The sequence below is a fragment of the Theropithecus gelada genome, chromosome 7a, assembly GCF_003255815.1.
Source record: "Theropithecus gelada isolate Dixy chromosome 7a, Tgel_1.0, whole genome shotgun sequence".
In the NCBI taxonomy this organism is placed as follows: domain Eukaryota; kingdom Metazoa; phylum Chordata; class Mammalia; order Primates; family Cercopithecidae; genus Theropithecus; species Theropithecus gelada.
In genome coordinates this window covers 50,570,799-50,586,870 of record NC_037674.1, presented here as the reverse complement: position 1 = coordinate 50,586,870, position 16,072 = coordinate 50,570,799, and the positions used below count along the sequence as shown (strand labels likewise).

The 16,072-nt window shown below is 50.4% G+C and overlaps 3 protein-coding genes across 5 annotated transcripts in view; 2 read left to right on the top strand and 1 right to left on the bottom strand.

Moving 5' to 3' along the window:
- The window catches only part of SCAMP2 (secretory carrier membrane protein 2), a 551,928-nt gene that overhangs the window by 482,067 nt on the left and 53,789 nt on the right, over window positions 1-16,072 (top strand). The gene's annotated exons all lie outside the window — the stretch shown is intronic.
- Window positions 1,868-9,696, top strand: FAM219B (family with sequence similarity 219 member B). 2 transcript variants are annotated; one of them, XM_025390299.1, is made up of 5 exons: window positions 1,868-2,584; window positions 2,806-2,893; window positions 3,955-4,032; window positions 4,458-4,506; window positions 6,960-9,696. In XM_025390299.1, exons 1-5 carry the CDS (start codon window positions 2,371-2,373, stop codon window positions 7,122-7,124), a joined length of 594 nt encoding a protein of 197 aa, XP_025246084.1. In that variant the 5' UTR covers window positions 1,868-2,370; the 3' UTR covers window positions 7,125-9,696. The 2 variants fall into 2 exon arrangements, with proteins under 2 accessions (XP_025246084.1, XP_025246083.1); XM_025390298.1 differs by having other exon boundaries at window positions 6,957-9,696.
- MPI (mannose phosphate isomerase) lies at window positions 11,439-13,529 on the bottom strand. Its single transcript, XM_025390300.1, has 3 exons — window positions 13,315-13,529; window positions 12,423-12,631; window positions 11,439-12,130 (listed from the first exon to the last, which is right to left on the bottom strand). Exons 1-3 carry the CDS (start codon window positions 13,469-13,471, stop codon window positions 11,912-11,914), a joined length of 585 nt encoding a protein of 194 aa, XP_025246085.1. The 5' UTR covers window positions 13,472-13,529; the 3' UTR covers window positions 11,439-11,911.

Here is a 16,072-nt window from a genome sequence, read left to right as displayed (position 1 = left end):
CTATAACCTTATGCTAAAAAGTGAATAAGGCAGTCTGCCCTTGGGGAGTGTAAAGTCAAATGAGAGAATGAACACTAAATCCTTGTAATGCTGTATAAGGGTTGTGTAAATAATAGCATATATTTCTTGAACACTTACTATATGCCAGGTGTCATTCTAAACACTTTACAACTGAACTTCACAATTCCACTTCCATTAGATGGGTTCTGTTATCTCCACTTAGCTAAAGAAACTGAGACATAAAGAGGTTTAATAATTTGCCAGTAGGTGACAGCAAATAATTTGGCTTCAGGGTCTATGTTGAGTCACTCAGCAGTTAAGAGCATTATTGATGGAAGATTGGGAAGAGCGTGCATGAAGGCTCTCACAGTTTTGTTACAAGTTCCTAGTGATTTTGTGACATTAAGTGGGTTTAGGTCAGGGTTCCCAAGCCCCAGGCCATGGATGGATACTGGTCCATGAGTGAGCAAAGCTTAATCTGTATTTACAGCGGCTCCCCATTGCTCACATTACCACCTGAGCTCCGTCACCTGTCAGATCAGCGGTGGTATTAGAGTCTCATAGCAGCATGAACCCTATTGTGAACCGCACATGCAAGGGATCTAGATTGTGGGCTCCTTATGAGAATCTAATGCCTGATGATCTGTCGTCGTTTCCCATCACCCCCAGATGGGACCGTCTAGTTGCAGGAAAACAAGCTTGGGGCTCCCACTGATTCTAAGTTGAGTTGTACAATTATTTCGTTATATATTGTAATGTAATAATAAAGTGCACAATAAATGTGCTTGAATCATCCCAAAACCAGCTTTTTTCTACCCCATTTCCACCCCATGGAAAAACTGTCTTCCACAAAACCAACCCCTAGTGCCAAAAAGGTTGGAGACTGCTGGTTTAAATCATATTTGGCTCTTGGTGAAGTCTCCATCAGCATAACCAGAAGAAAACCACTTCTTTGTTGTTGGTTTTTTGGGGGGGGGAGTTGTTTGTTTTTGAGACAGCGTCTCTCTCTGTTGCTTAGGCTGGAGTGCAGTGGCCCGATCTTGGCTCACTTTTCACCATGTTGCCCAAGCTGGTCTTGAACTCCCTACCTCCGGTAATCCGCCTGCCTCAGCCTCCCAAAGTGCTGGGATTACAGATGTGAGCCACTGTGCCCCGCCAGAAAACTACTTCTTTGGAGTCCACAGGGAGCTGGGTACAAATTCCAGGTTTATCACTTAACTGGTAAACTTCACCAAGTCTAAGCTTCATTTGTTTAACAAGAATAACTATTGGCTTCACTGGGAGGTTATAATGATTAAATACTAAGTTGAGCTATATGAACCTGCTGTTTCTGGAGGCAAAAACAGTCTAACATCATGGGGAGTGGGGAGAATCTACCAAAATGGTAAGGATTCCTTTGTGCTTCTGATTTTTGAAAACTTCAGCCCTAAATTCTTCCTTTTTACCTCTCTTGCCCAAGGCATAGTGCCACCCAACGGTCTGCGTGTCCCTGTGAGCTCGGAGGTTGCACACTGTTGACCTGCCCTACTGAGACCAGTAAATTAGTCAAGGGACAGCCTCATGAGATTTGGGAGTTCCACAAGGATCTGGAGTTTCTTTCCAGCCAGTCACAAGCACATCCCTTGGGGGCTAGAGAATTCAAGAGCCCTGACACATAGCCTACCACACACAGACTCAGAGTGCACTTTCCCCCGCCTTTTCAACGCCTATTTGCCTCACTGTACAATGAGTAGTGACACCGGGTCTATTTTTAAATGTGGAAACTGAGGCCTAGAGAGGGTCAGGTCTTGTCCAAGGTCACAGGCACCTCTTGGTGTTGTTAAGAAGGTGGGGTTTGGCGTCAGATGGATCAGCGCAATTACTGCCTCTAGGTGTGTCACCTTCACAAGGTTCTTTAACCTCTGGAGCCTCTTTCTTTTGCTAGAAAAGGTCGCTGATAACGCTTGTCCTCATGTCTCTTCAACTCAAGTCTGCTCTCTGGCAGCTCCATATGTGGAAAGACCCCCAAGGAGACGCTGCGAGAAGTACAGAGTGCGGCGCGCCAGGACTCAAACTGTGGGCGCCCCACCGACGCACATGCGCAGCCCCACAACAATATCACTATTTAATGTCCACTAGAGGCAGAACTGAGCCTAACCATCACCAGGCTCAAGCCGCCTACCCCAAGAGCGAGAACGCAACTGCCCGGCCTCCCGGAAAGAAGGGCGGAATATTTGCGCCAAATACCCAGACTACCGAACTGGAGAGCTCCGGAAGAGGACGACCTGCGCCTGCGCACCGCTCTTGCTAAAAGACAGCCCGCCTCTCCCTCGGCCGTCCGCTTGTTTGCCACGGGCGGGGCTGCATCATCCGGCAGGGCGGAGCCCGGCCATGGCGACCGCGGAGCTCAGCGGGCGCGCGGTGCGGTTGTCTACCCCGGGACCCCGGCCTAGCGGGGCTCGGGACCGCGCGCCGGGAGCTGCGGGGCCACCCTCCGGGCAGATTGGTAATAGAGCCCTCCGTCTGGGGGAGCGCACCCCCGCGGCCGTGGAGAAGCGGGGGCCATACATGGTGACGCGCGCACCCTCCATTCAAGCCAAGCTGCGTGAGTGTGGCCCGATGGTCGGGGGAGGTCTGTCCCTGGGCGGGCGGCCGCGTCCCCAGGGCGGGCTCCGGAGCTTCGCTGGGCCTCGGCCCCGGAGGGAAGGGGTTAGCTGCAGCCTGCTCCCGCCCCTTAAAATCCGTTCGGAAAGAGCGGCCTCCCAGCCTTCGGGAGACGCTGCGGAGTGGGGAAGACCCGGCTGACCCGGGCCCTTTAACTTCCAGAGAAGCACCGGGACCTGGCCAAGGCCGTTCTGCGGAGAAAAGGCATGCTGGGGGCCTCGCCGAACCGCCCAGACTCTTCAGGGAAAAGGTCTCAGCAGGCGCCACACCTCCTCTGTGCCAGCAGTTTTAGAGAAGGCTTTAATCCCCAGGACGGGAGACAGGGTGCTCTGGTTTAAGGCCGAGCTAGCGATTCCCCTGGTGCAACCTGTCAGGTTCACTATCTTTAAAATGGGAAGAGGAACAATCTCTTTTCCTTTAAGGATGTGACGGGATCAGAGAAAGAGCTTCGGAATAAGGGAGTTCTGTGAGTGCACGGGCTCATTCACTATCCTTCTCCTCCTCTGTTAGGGAGGAGAATGGTGGCTGGAGTCCCCAGGAATGAGGACGAAGAGCAGTGTGGGAACGGCTAGACCTGTTTTTGTTTGTTTGTTTTCAACAGAATAGTAAACTCTCAGAGCTGAATAGAACCTTATTCAATGCCTCCTTTTACAGATGAGGGTTGAAACTCGGAGAAGTGAAGGTTAACCCTAACCCTTTACCCAAAGGCTTGCAGTTTTTGTGTCCTCTGATTAAATAAGTGGGGAGAGGGTGCTTTTCCTAGTTCAGGCAAGGGGAGGTGTGCTTTTTTCCAAGACCTATAGGAGGAGTAGAATACAGGCCGGGCGTGGTGGCTCACGACTGTAATTCCAGCACTTTGGGAAGCCGAGGCGAGTGGATCACTTGAGGTCAGGAGTTCGAGACCAGCCTGGCCAACATGGCGAAACCCTGTTTCTATTAAAAATACAAAATTAGCTGGGCACGCCTGTAGTCCCAGCTACTCGGGAGGCTGAGACAGGAAAATCATTTGAACACAGTAGGTGGAGATTACAGTGAGCCAAGATGGCGCCATTGCACTCCAGCCTGGGTGACAGGGCCAGACTCTGTCTCCAAAAAAAAAAAAAAAAAAAAAAAAAAAGAATGAGAACGTACACATTCTGAGGCACTGTAGCCAGATACATGGAGCTGCAGGTGGTGGTGGCTGTGACCAGGGAGAAGGCAAGTCAGTAGTGCAGTCAATTCTTTCTCCTTCAGGGCAAGGACTCTGGCTATCCCTGTGAAATGCCTATGCTTTCATCTATGCTTGGTCTCTTCTCCCCTATCTCCCCTCAGGTCAGTGAAGTTTAACAAGGGCTATACTGCTCTTAGCCAGAGTCCAGATGAAAACCTGGTGTCCCTCGACTCTGACAGGTGAGTGCTCCCCTTGGAAATACCCCCTTGGGAAGCAGCTTGGCTGGAACTGAAGATCGCTTGATGCCTTTGCTTGTTCCCTGTCTCCTCCAAGGCCCTTCATGTATATTCCAGGGCTGTTCTCTTCTGAACAATATCCCTTCCCAGGATGGCTTGGTTAGAAGACTCATAGGTAATCATGCTGCTCTAGAATTCGGAGCACCAATGTCCAGTGGATCATCCTGCCCTGTTACGTCTGCGTTGTTAGTGAGAGTGACCCTATTCCTGCCAGAACCATTGAGGGAACCCTATTCGGGCTTGAGTTCTGTTGTATAAGGCCTTTGCTTCACAAGTTTTCCAGATGCCCTTGTATGCTCTCCACCTTATGATTTATAGTCATGTGCCACAGGTACCTCCCTGAACTGACTGTTTTCCTCTTCTCCTAGTGATGGGGAGCTGGAATCCAGATACTCCTCCGGGTATTCCTCTGCAGAGGCAAGTCCAGAGCACCTTTCTGCGCAGGGCCAGGCTGCAGGCAGCATTACCACCACTGTCAAATGCTTGTTTGGTGCCCGCTGTCAGCACAGCACTGTGCCAGACTTCTGGTCTGTTCTACAGTCTTCTACTCTGCCCTCTTCTCCCCGTGGAGGTATAGGTGACCAAGGAGGGCTGTTGAGAATCGAGGAGACCATATAGACTCAGGGCTAGAAATGATCTCAGAAGTCATGTAAGCTGGGTATGGTGGTACATGCCTGTAGTCTCAGCTACCAGGGAGGCTGAGGCAGGAGGATTGCTTGAGTCTAGAAGTTCCAAGACCAGCCTGGACAATATAGCAAGACCCTGTCTCTAAAATAAGACTCTAAAATAAAGTATTCTAGGCCACAGCTTAGAAAAGGAATCCTTTTGATAGATCCCAGCTAAGTGTTTACTAGTCTGTGCTTACTTGAATGCTTTTTGTAATTGAGTACTCACCACCTCCAAGGAGCCTTGCTACCCACCCTTCCCTCAACACACACACAATTTTTTGTTTGAGTAGCTCTTAGATATATCTTCCTTAATCTGAATGGGTCCACTGGTCCTTAACCTGCTTTCTAATGTCACACAGCCACTCTAGTCTCTCTGAGATCAGCATTTCTCTCTCCCCTGCCCATCTTCTACCAAGCTTGCTTTCTTCCAGACCAAACAACTTCTGTTTCTTCATTTGTTCCATCTATGAAAACTCAGGCTAGGCTGGGCGCGGTGGCTCATGCCTGTAATCCCAGCACAGAAGCCGAGGTGGGCGGATCACGAGGTCAGGAGATCAAGACCGCGGTGAAACCCCGTCTCTACTAAAAATACAAAAAATTAGCCGGGCGTGGTGGTGGGCGCCTGTATTCCCAGCTACTCGGCAGGCTGAGGCAGGAGAATGGCGTGAACCCAGGAGGTGGAGCTTGCAGTGAGCCACTGCACTCCAGCCTGGGCGATACAGTGAGACTCTGTCTCAAAAAAAAAAAAAAAGAAAACTCAGGCTAAAACACTCCTGGGATAGCCATGTGGACGTTCTTCCAGAGTGACTGTCCCAGATAGAAACACAGGGATGTAAAATCCTGGCATTTGCAGCTCATTCCCTTTGACAGGTGAAGTGCTGGGGACCTGACTCTACACCACTGGCTTTTCTTACTCTCCTGGAAGTCTTGGCTAATCTCTGAGTTTCTGCCACAGAATAGAGCAGTTTGCAAATTGTGTCGTCCTTAAATGTCTGAGTGTCAAAGATTGTGTCTAAGAGGAAGTCTTACACTTTCCCCAGCCTCATGTCTTTTTCTTTTTCTTTTTCTTTTTTTTTTTTGAGATGGAGTCTTGCTCTGTTGCCCAAGCTGGAGTGCAGTGGTGCGATCTGAGCTCACTGCAAGCTCCACCTCCCGGGTTCACGCCATTCTCTTGCCTTAGCCTCCCGAGTAGCTGGGACTACAAGCGCCCACCACCACACCCGGCTAATTTTTTTTTGTATTTTTAATAGAGATGGGGTTTCACCGCGTTAGCCAGGATAGTCTCGATCTCCTGACCTAGTGGTCCACCCGCCTTGGCCTCCCAAAGTGCTGGGATTACAGGCATGAGCCACTGTGCCCAGCCTTCTTTTTTTTTTTTTGAGATGGAGTCTCGCTCTGTTGCCCAGACTGGAGTGCAGTGGTGTGATCTCAGCTCACCACAAGCTCCGCCTCCCAGGTTAACGCCATTCTCCTGCCTCAGCCTCCCGAGTAGCTGAGACTACAGGCGCCCGCCACCACACCCAGCTAATTTTTTCTGTTTTTTAATAGAGACACGGTTTCACCGTGTTAGGGTGGTCTCGATCTCCTGACCTTGCGATCCACCCTCCTCGGCCTCCCAAAGTGCTGGGATTATAGGCATGAGCCACCGTACACCCAGCCTTATTTTTCTTATGCTCAGTGAACTGATGAAACCAACCAACAGATTCCACTTTTGTAGGGACCCAGCTCTGCTGGCATCAAAGGATAAGAAGTCTAACTGGCAGTGTGTAGAAAAAGCTGCTCACCACCCCCTTCCGCTGTAACCCATGTTCTGCTACGGTAGCCCATTGTTCTGTTATCATTATCCCATATTTTTCAGCCTTGATAGGGACTAGTCTGGGTTCCCAGTGGGAACAGTCAGAGCATTGATTTCAAACATAATTGGGAACTTGATATTTTTATGAATGCCTCAGGATTTAGTGAGAACAGATCCCCTGGGGGTCAGTGACAGTGAAGCTTGGACAGTACTAAGGCTTACTGCTGACTGAGGCACAAGTAGGAGAAGGTGGCACTTCCTCCTGTAGTCCTGGGATGTGTGGGGTTGGCCTGGGATGGGACATGGACAGGAAGCCCTGGTAAGGGAATGTGGGCCTATCTTTTGAGTAGCAGTTATTTCTGCTTTGCATCTTGGCCTATAGTTCCCTCCTCTCCTTCTCTTAGCAGGTGAACCAGGATGTGAGCCGGCAGCTGCTTCAGGATGGGTATCACCTGGATGAGATTCCAGATGACGAGGACTTGGACCTCATCCCCCCTAAGCCCATGGCCTCTTCAGCGTGCTCCTGCTGCTGGTGCTGTCTTGGGGACTCTTCCTCCTGTACCCTCCAGTAGACATTACCCTCCAAGATAGGCCCTGCTCACCACGAGGCCTACAGAGCCCTGTTGGCCACTCATAGCTCACAGAGTGCAGTGAGCACTGGAGTCGCTGACCCCTAGAAAGTGACCTGCAGGTAGCCCTTACCTGTTGCTTCTCAGGCCAGAGGCCCCCATCTGCGCTGTGGACTGATAGGTGGAATTCTGCAGTTTTCCTGTGCTGTTGGAGCAGAGTTTGGAGAAGTCACTTTAATAAGGGCAGGACAGAGGAATCCTGGTTCTTATGGTGGGTGACAAAGGTGGCCAAGGAAAACACTTGAAGACAGCTTGGCTGGTATTTGTCATAGTGCTTCAGTGAGGCAAAAAGGGAGCTCTTGTGCCCAGGCTGTGCTAGATAGTGTTGTATGGAGGCAGAAAATAGCACTTTATGGTTTATTATAGCTGGCAATCCAAAAAAGAATTTAACTGTTTGAGACTAGTTCGAGAAATTCCATTTGCTGTATTTCTAGCTCTAAGATGGCTTGCAGGCTTGTCCTTCAAGAGAGCATAAAGTTAGTCCTTTTGTCCCTCTTCAGGTTGCACCTGTCTAACTATGATGGATCATAGGTTGCTTAATGACACAGCAGGATCCTGGCTTCCAGAATCCTCGGACCTGGGGTATCCCCAACTGGTCCAACTGTCTGGGTGAGTTTAGTGATTCTGGTTCGCCCTTCCCTAGTTAGGAGAAAAACTGTTCCGACATGTTCATATTTATTTATTTGTATTTGCTTGGTCTTGGTGAGTTTCTTCACCCAGTCTTTGAGCTAAAGATTGGGTCAGAGGTACTGGGGCTGGCCCCAGAAGCCTGCAGTTTTTATTATTACCAGCAGAGGGAGCTACAGGGAGCAGTCTGGTGCCTTCCTGTTTAGCTTTTAAACTTTTGAGAAGCAGCAATGGGTGAGAGTGGGTATACAGCTGTGTGGGCTTTGTCCTACACTGAGGCTTACAGACAGGAAGGGTAGGAGAGACCTAAGCCAGCTCCTAGACCCTCGCCTGAGGAAATCAGTCCACCAGTGTAGAGGGCCTCCCTTCACTGCGGTATGGACCATTCTATTGCCAGATTCTTCTGGTCACAGCATGGGCCTCACTGGATACTCAGGATTGGGCTTTAAGCAGACCTCTGAGTGTAACACAGCCTCTTTCAGCCCCCAGCCCAAACAGCAGGAACAGGCATAATTTCGCTGTACCAAGCCTCTTTCTAGAATTTTTCCAACAGGTTTTTTGTTTTTTTTTTTGGCTTCACTCAGAACCATGGTGAGCATTCTGTTTTGTTGGAGACAGGGTCTCTGTCACCCAGGCTGGAGTGCAGTGGTGCATTCACAGCTCACTGCAGCCTCAACCTCCCAGGCCCAAGCAATCCTCCCACAAGGTGAGCTTTGAATGGGCATAGACAGGATTCCCAGCCCAATAGTTGGGATTGGGGTATAGGTTCTACATGGAAAAGTATCCAGTCTCTTTCCCTAGTGGTCCTGTGACCACTAGAGGCATATGAGGGACAACACACTCTTTTTGCTTTACCACAAGGGGTGACTGGAAGATGAGAAAGTCTAATAAAAAGATACAGCCTTATTTGTTATTTGTCTGACAACTGTCCTCACAATGGTAATCCTGTGAGTGCTTGATGGACATCTATCTTTGTGTTTTTCTCAAACCATGGAAGGTTGAGAGGAATATACAATATCTAGGGGCTGACTTACTCTACCAGCTAGCAGCATCACAGCAGGGAGATAGGACAGAGACAAGAGTCATGCCAGCTTGGGGTCTTGGGAAGAGAGGAGGCAGATGGTTACTGTGTTCTGGAATGGGACTCTGCAGCTCTACGCAGGTGGCCAACATTCTGAGCACTTTGTGCAAATGCCTGTAGAGAGCAAAAACATCTCCATCCAGAACCCCTTCCCCATCTGCAGAGACCATGTCCAGGCCTTTCTTGTGTCTGCAGAGGTGAAGTGCACATGTGGAAAGGGATCAAATGTAGCACAGTGTAAAGAAAGACATCGGCGCGGGTAGAGGGACCCCAGTGCGTGCTGGGAGGTGGCTGTGGAAGGTAAGTATAGACCCACATCTCTGTCAGGGAGGTGGTCAGGGCAGAGTGGCCTGGGTGTTTAGCAGCTGCTAGGGGTGAGGGTGGTAGGACCCCAAAACCAAGGCCCTCTTCATTGTTGTTGTAATAATCAACTCTGGCATATTCAGCAGCAGCCATCCCTGAAGAAGAGGTTTCTGAGCTGGCTGACCCCATGTAGGAGGGTGTTACCTTGTAGAAGCAGCTGGACGGACCTGGTGGGAGAGTACAGTGAGGCAGGGTAGAAGTGGTCAGTTGTTTAGGGCCAGTGGCCACATACCAAAATACCACCAATGTGCCCAGGGCCAAACTGCCTTAATTCTGAGTGCTGGGTATTCTGCAGGTGACAGTTTCCTGGGGAGAAGGGTGTATCCAGGCTTACCTCCCAGCAGGAGTGGTACCATATGGTGTTTATGGACTACTCTGCAGAACTCTTGGCTTGTACTTCTACAGCTCTGTACCTTTATAAGAATAAATGCAATCACACTAGTTGAGCTGTGTCTGTGTTGCAGCAGGATTTTAAAGAAAGGCCTTGGCCGAGCACGATGGCTCATGCCTGTAATCCCAGCACTTTCGGAGGCCGAGGCAGGCAAATCATGAGGTCAGGAATTTGAGACCAGCCTGACCTGACTTGCAATCGTAGATCCTGTCACCCCGTCTCTACTGAAACCCCATCTCTACTAAAAATACAAAAAATTAGCTGGGCGTGGTGGCAGGCGCCTGTAGTCCCAGCTACTCGGGAGGCTGAGGCAGGAGAATCGCTTGAACCCAGTAGGCAGAGGTTGCAGTGAGCTGAGATCGTGCCACTGCACTCCAGCCCGGGAGACAGTGCGAGACTCCGTCTCAAAAAATAAAAATAAAAAAAAAAGAATATCCTGGATATCGTGAAATGAAGAAATAGCTTAATTAGCTGACTGCAGCAATTCTTTCTGGAAACTCCCTCCCCTTTCTGCTGTTCCCAGTGGGTACAACTTTCAGGCCTCTTTCATTGGACAGCATGAGTGAAATAGGCCCTTGCAAGTCACTTCTATAGAATGGGTTCCCTTTAGCAGAACCTTTCTTTCCAGCTCATATTTATTATTCTTTAGCTGAAGAAAATTTGGAGGCAAAAAAACCCAGTTTTTTGGTTTTTGTTTTTTTTTTTTTTTAGACAGAGTCTCACTCTGTTGCCCAGACTGGAGTGCAGTGGCGTGATCTTGGCTCACTGCAAGCTCCGCCTCCCGGGTTCACACCATTCTCCTGTCTCAGCCTCCTGAGTAGCTGGGACTACAGGCAGCCGCCACCACGCCCGGCTAATTTTTTTGTATTTTTAGTAGACACGGGGTTTCACCATTTTAGTCAGGATGGTCTTGATCTCCTGACCTTGTGATCCGCCCGCCTCGGCCTCCCAAAGTGCTGGGATTACAGGCGTGAGCCACCGCGCCTGGCCAAAACCCAGGAGATTTTTGAAGGTGGTTTCCTGGGACTCTATTGTATAGGGACTCTAGTGTGGGCAGAAGCCCAGAAAGATTCTTTTGTATGAATTTAAACCTTTATCCCACAGGAAGGAGCCAGTGGACTAAGTGATTAGCCTGTTGTGACAGGATCTATGATTGCACGTCAGAAACCTCAGCAGCAGCAGACAGCTGACAGCTTCTTGCAGGTGTGTCCCACCCCTGGAGCAGGGCATTGAGAGAGATTTCCCTCCTTCGCACTTCCTGCCAGTTTAGGAAAGCTAACTGGGCTTCTCCTCACCGTGAAAATTGTCTAATTCGGTTCCTGAGTCCCTGTAATCTGCAACAGTTGAGTATGTTCTAGAGAAGTGGTTGACGATCAATAGTTTCAGCTTTGCAGGCTGTATAGTCCAGTGCAACTCTTCAACTTTGCCACTGTAGCTTGAAAGCAGCCAGACCATATGGAAATGAACAGGTATGGCCAGAACTGGCCTGCCTGCCTGGTTTGCTGACCCCTTCTCTAGGGCCAATTGAAAAACAGGAGCAAAGAGTCTTGCACTGGTGACTGGTGTATCCTTTGAGCCACCTCTGTGTAGGGCTGCTTGCAAGCTGTGCCTCTGAGGCCAAAGCTGGCTTCCTCTCCCACTCCTTCCCATACCAGCGTTCTGGAGTGTAGCCTGCCCACCCCCAGGAAGCTGTATGAAGTAGGAATAAAGCAAAAACTGGGGCATCATGCAGGGAGGGCTCTTTTGGCCCACTTTAGAACAGGTACCCCAAAGGCTGAGTGCTCATTACTCCACAGCCTCGACACAAGTGACCTTTAATTGCTTTGACAGAATAAAAGGATGTAAACAGTGTTAGTCCACAGGCCTACCCTTTCCCTTTCCTCCTCTGCAGCTGAGGAAATGGGCAGTCCCAGCACTAGAACCCTGTTCTTAGAAATTACCCGGCTGGGTCACATATTTTACCAGCTAGCCTAAAGCCATAGGCTGGAACAGAGTTGGCAAGAGCCTGGCTCAGGTGTAGTGAGGAGTAGAGAGGGAAGACAAAGGGAGTATCAGACCCCTTACACAGGCCTTTCATCCCCAAAGAAGATGGTTCTACCTGGGTGTGTTCAGGAGTCACTATCTTCACGCTCCCTCCTCCACCCCAGCTCTTCTAGGATATACCTAAGGAGTCCAGAGCAAGGAAGGGGGCTTGAGCTGGGCCTCAGGAGGCAAGGCTGGCTGGAATTTAGGGTGGCTGGCAGAGGAGAGCTAGGGAGGCTGCAGCCTCTACAGCAGACAGCAGGCACGGAATATCAGCAGGTCCTTCGGCTCAGTAAGCTTCAGTGAGACACTCTCATTGGCCCCAATGAAGAGCACGCCACCACGCTGCAGAGGGATTGGTGTCTGGGTTGTGGGTGTGCTGGCTATCACTGTCCCCTGTACCACCAGGAGGATACTGGCAGAGTCCAGTGCCAAGACCTTGTATTCAGTGACAGAGCCAGGGACCTAGGCAGGAAGAAACGATAAGGCAATGCAGCTCAGACTCTGCTCTCATCAGCTCATGGGCCCAGGACAGTCCCCAAGGCACAAAGGAGAGCTCTGCCACCTTCTCCCACAACCCAGGCTCAGTCAGCATAGAGGCCTGGTCGTTGGTATAGGGAGGAATGGGCAGGCCCTGGGGCCACCCTCCACCAAGTGGGCTTGACAGGAAACCCAGCCCCAGGTGTCCTCTACATCGTGACCCTTGCCAGAGATTTTCATGGCACACAAAGGACACCCATCATGGCCCCTCACTCACCTCCATCTTCATAATGGCGAAGTCTGGTACAGGGGGGTCATAGATTGAGAGGTAGGGGTCTTCCTGACTCCGTGTCGGGAGAAAGAGCCTGTCCTTGCTGGAGCTAGGGGTATAGCTGAGCATTTCACACAGGGTTGGCACATCAATGAACTTGGGTGTCAGGCCAGCACGAACTGTGTTGTCTGAACACGCCATGCACTCCACGCAGTCTGGAGAGACAGTCGTCATGTGCTAAGCTGATGAAGTATGCCTTGGCTCTCCAGCTGTGGGCCTCCTAACCTGAGCTCCATGAATCCCATGCCAAGTTAGGCAAAAATTTCCATGAATTGTATTCTCTGGGAGAATGGGGCTGAGATATCAAATACCAAAAACAGGTGACAGGTCACCCGTTACTGTCAGAGGGGAGCCATGTTAACCCCTGGGGGTTGGGAAGCCCCAACTCTGTAGTCTCCCACTTCTACGACAGGATCCTGTGCATGAGGCATGTGTGGATAAGCAGCCAACGGTCAAAAGGTGGCATCCTTCTGTGGCAACATGCATATTTTAGTGTAAAAATCCCTGGGTAGATAGGACAGACATACAAAGGCTGTGACATAGAACAACAGCTTTGATTCAGTATAGTCTATGTTCAAATCATGGTTCCCACACTGACTGGCAGGGCTTAAAATCAGTAGCATGGCATCATAGGCTTGGTGGCAGGATTCAAGGCGTGTTCAATGCTAAATGCATTCAACATCCCTACCAGCTGTTGCTTGCTGAGCCCAGGAACCCTCAGAGGTCAGAGCTGCAAGGTCCTTAGGGGTCTCCTTGACCACCCTTCTCCTTTTGTCCAGACAGGGAAACAGGGCCCAGCAGGGATGGCAGTGGGGCTCACTGCTGAAATGTGGCTCACCTCCTTTCAGGTAGGCATGGGGCACATTGGCCTCCAGAAACATGGCCTCCCCAGGCTTCAGGTTAAGCAGGTTCAGGAAGTAGATGGCAAAGCAGCCGATATCACCTGGGTATTGCTGGTGCAGCTGCAGCAAAAGCTCCCCAAAGATGTCTTCCATGTTGTTTCCAGCAGCGACTGAGGGTCACAGAGCACCCCAAGGTCACTTAGGGGCATACTCAGTGCTGTTCATAGCCCCACATTGGCCAGGGAGTCCTAGGAAAAGGTCCCTGCCACAGGAATCCAGAAGCCAAAGTGGCCCTGTCCTGGCCACGCCTCCAGCCCTTTGGGGGTCCAGCCTTGCTTGATACTCCAGTCCATACAAATACCATCTTTCATCATATCTTGACTGTTCACATGCCTAGGACTATACTAGCCACTAAAAGGGCTAGAGTATGGTCCTTTCAGGATGGGATTTCTCAGCCTTGGTGCTACTGACATTTGGGCTAGGTAATTCTTTATTGTGGGGGCTGTCCTGTGTACAGATGGATGTTTAGCAGCTTCCCTGGCCTCCACTCACAGGATGCCACTAGCAACCCCATCTGGGTTTTGACGATCAAAAATGCCTCCAGATGACAGCCAAATGTCCCCTGGTTGAGAACCACTGCTCTCGGAGCTCAAAATCTAGGGAGATAACTCAAAAGTTTCATGAAGGGTAAACAACATGCCTGAACTTTCCTTTTTTTTTTTGAGACAGGGTCTCGCTGTCACCCAGGCTGGAGTGCAGTGGCACGATCATAGCTCACTGCAGCCTCAACTGTCCAGGCTCAAGCAATCTTCCTACCTCAGCCTCCTGAGTAGTGAGAACCACAGGTGCATACCACCATGCCCAGCTAAGTTTTTTTTTAATTTGCAGAGACAGGGTGTCGCTATGTTGCCCAGGCTGGTCTCGAACTCCTGGGTTCAAGTGATCCTCCCACTTAGGCCTCCCAAAGTGCTGGGATTACAGGTGTGAGCCACCACACCCGGCGACTTTCTAGTTTTTAACACTGAAAGTTCTATGTCTTGGACGGGCGCGGTGGCTCATGCCTGTAATCCCAACACTTTGGGAGGCCGAGGCGGGCGCATCACAAGGTCAGGAGTTTGAGACCAGTCTGACCAACATGGTGAAACCCTATCTCTACTAAAAATACAAAAAAAAAAAAAAAAAAGCCAGGCGTGGTGGCATGTGCCTATAATCTCAACTACTCGGGAGGCTGAGGCAGGAGAGTCTCTTAAACCCAGGAGACGGAAGTTGCAGTGAGCCGAGATTGTGCCACTGCACTCCAGCCTGGGTAACAGAGCGAGACTCCGTCTCAAAAAAAGAAAGTTCTGTGTCTCAGAGAATCTCTCTCAGTCCACTACTCCAGATAGCATAAGGCAGAATGTGCCGAGGGCCAAGATGTGTCCTGGAGACGACGGGAAAATGAGCTCAGCCTGGGTAGAGTGGCAAGGTTGGACTTCTTTAATTTTAAATTTTTTTTCTTTTTCTTGAGACGGAGTCTTGCTCTGTCTCCCAGGCTGGAGTGCAGTGGTGCGATCTAGACTCATTGCAACCTCTACCTCCTGGGTTCAAGTGATTCTCATGCCTCAGCCTCCTGAGTAGCTGGGATTACAGGCACACACCACCATGCCCAGCATTTTTTTTTTTTTTTTTTGAGACAGAGCCTCGCTCTTATCGTCCCGGCTGAAGTGCAGTGGCACGATCTAGGCTTGCTGCAACCTCTGCCTTGCCCGGCTAATTTTTGTATCTTAGTAGAGATGGGGTTTCACCATGTTGGCCAGGCTGGTCTCGACCTCCCGACCTCAAGTGATACACCCACCTCAACCTCCCAAAGTGTTGGGATTACAGGCATGAGCCACCACGCCCAGCCAAGCTTCTTTAAAGTGAGGCAAGGGGCCCAGCATAGTGGCTCACGCCTGTAATCCTAGCTGTCTCTACTAAAATATACAAACTTAGCCAGACGTGGTGGCACACACATGTAATCCGAGCTACTCAGGAGGCTGAGGCAGGAGAATTGGTTGAATCCGGGAGGCGGAGGCTGCATTGAGCCAAGATCGCGTCACTGCACTCCAGCCTGGGGCAACAGAGACCTCAAAACACACACACACACACACACACACACACACACACACACACGTCACTGCACTCCAGCCTGGGGCAACAGAGACCTCAAAACACACACACACACACACTCTCTCACTCTCACACACACACACACACACACACACACTCTCTCTCTCTCTCTCTCTCTCTGAACAAAATATGCTTGGGTAAAATAAATAGTCCCCTAAGGCTCAAAGGTAACGGGAAACCTGTAGAGGTAAAATAGAGAGCGAGCTCTGGGCCAACTAGAGATGGGGCTGTGGCACCAGGCACGGTGGCTCACGCCTGTAATCCCAGCACTTTGGGAGGCCGAGGCGGGTGGATCATGAGGTCAGGAGTTTGAGCCCAGCCTGGCCAAGATGGTGAAACCCTGTCTCTACTAAAAATACAAAAATTAACTGGGTGTAGTGGCGGACGCCTGTAATCCCAGCTACTCAGGAGGCTGAGTCAGGGAACTGCTTGAACCTGGGAGGTGGAGGTTGCAGTGAGCCGAGATCGCTCCACTGCACTCCAGCCTTGGTGTGGGCTGTGGCTGCCAGGCTAAGAATCTTGAGAACTTATTGCCTGCACCACATAAGCTCATTGCTGCGAGTCTGTTATGTTTCGTGTTTCTTTTTTTTTTTTTTTTTTTTTTTT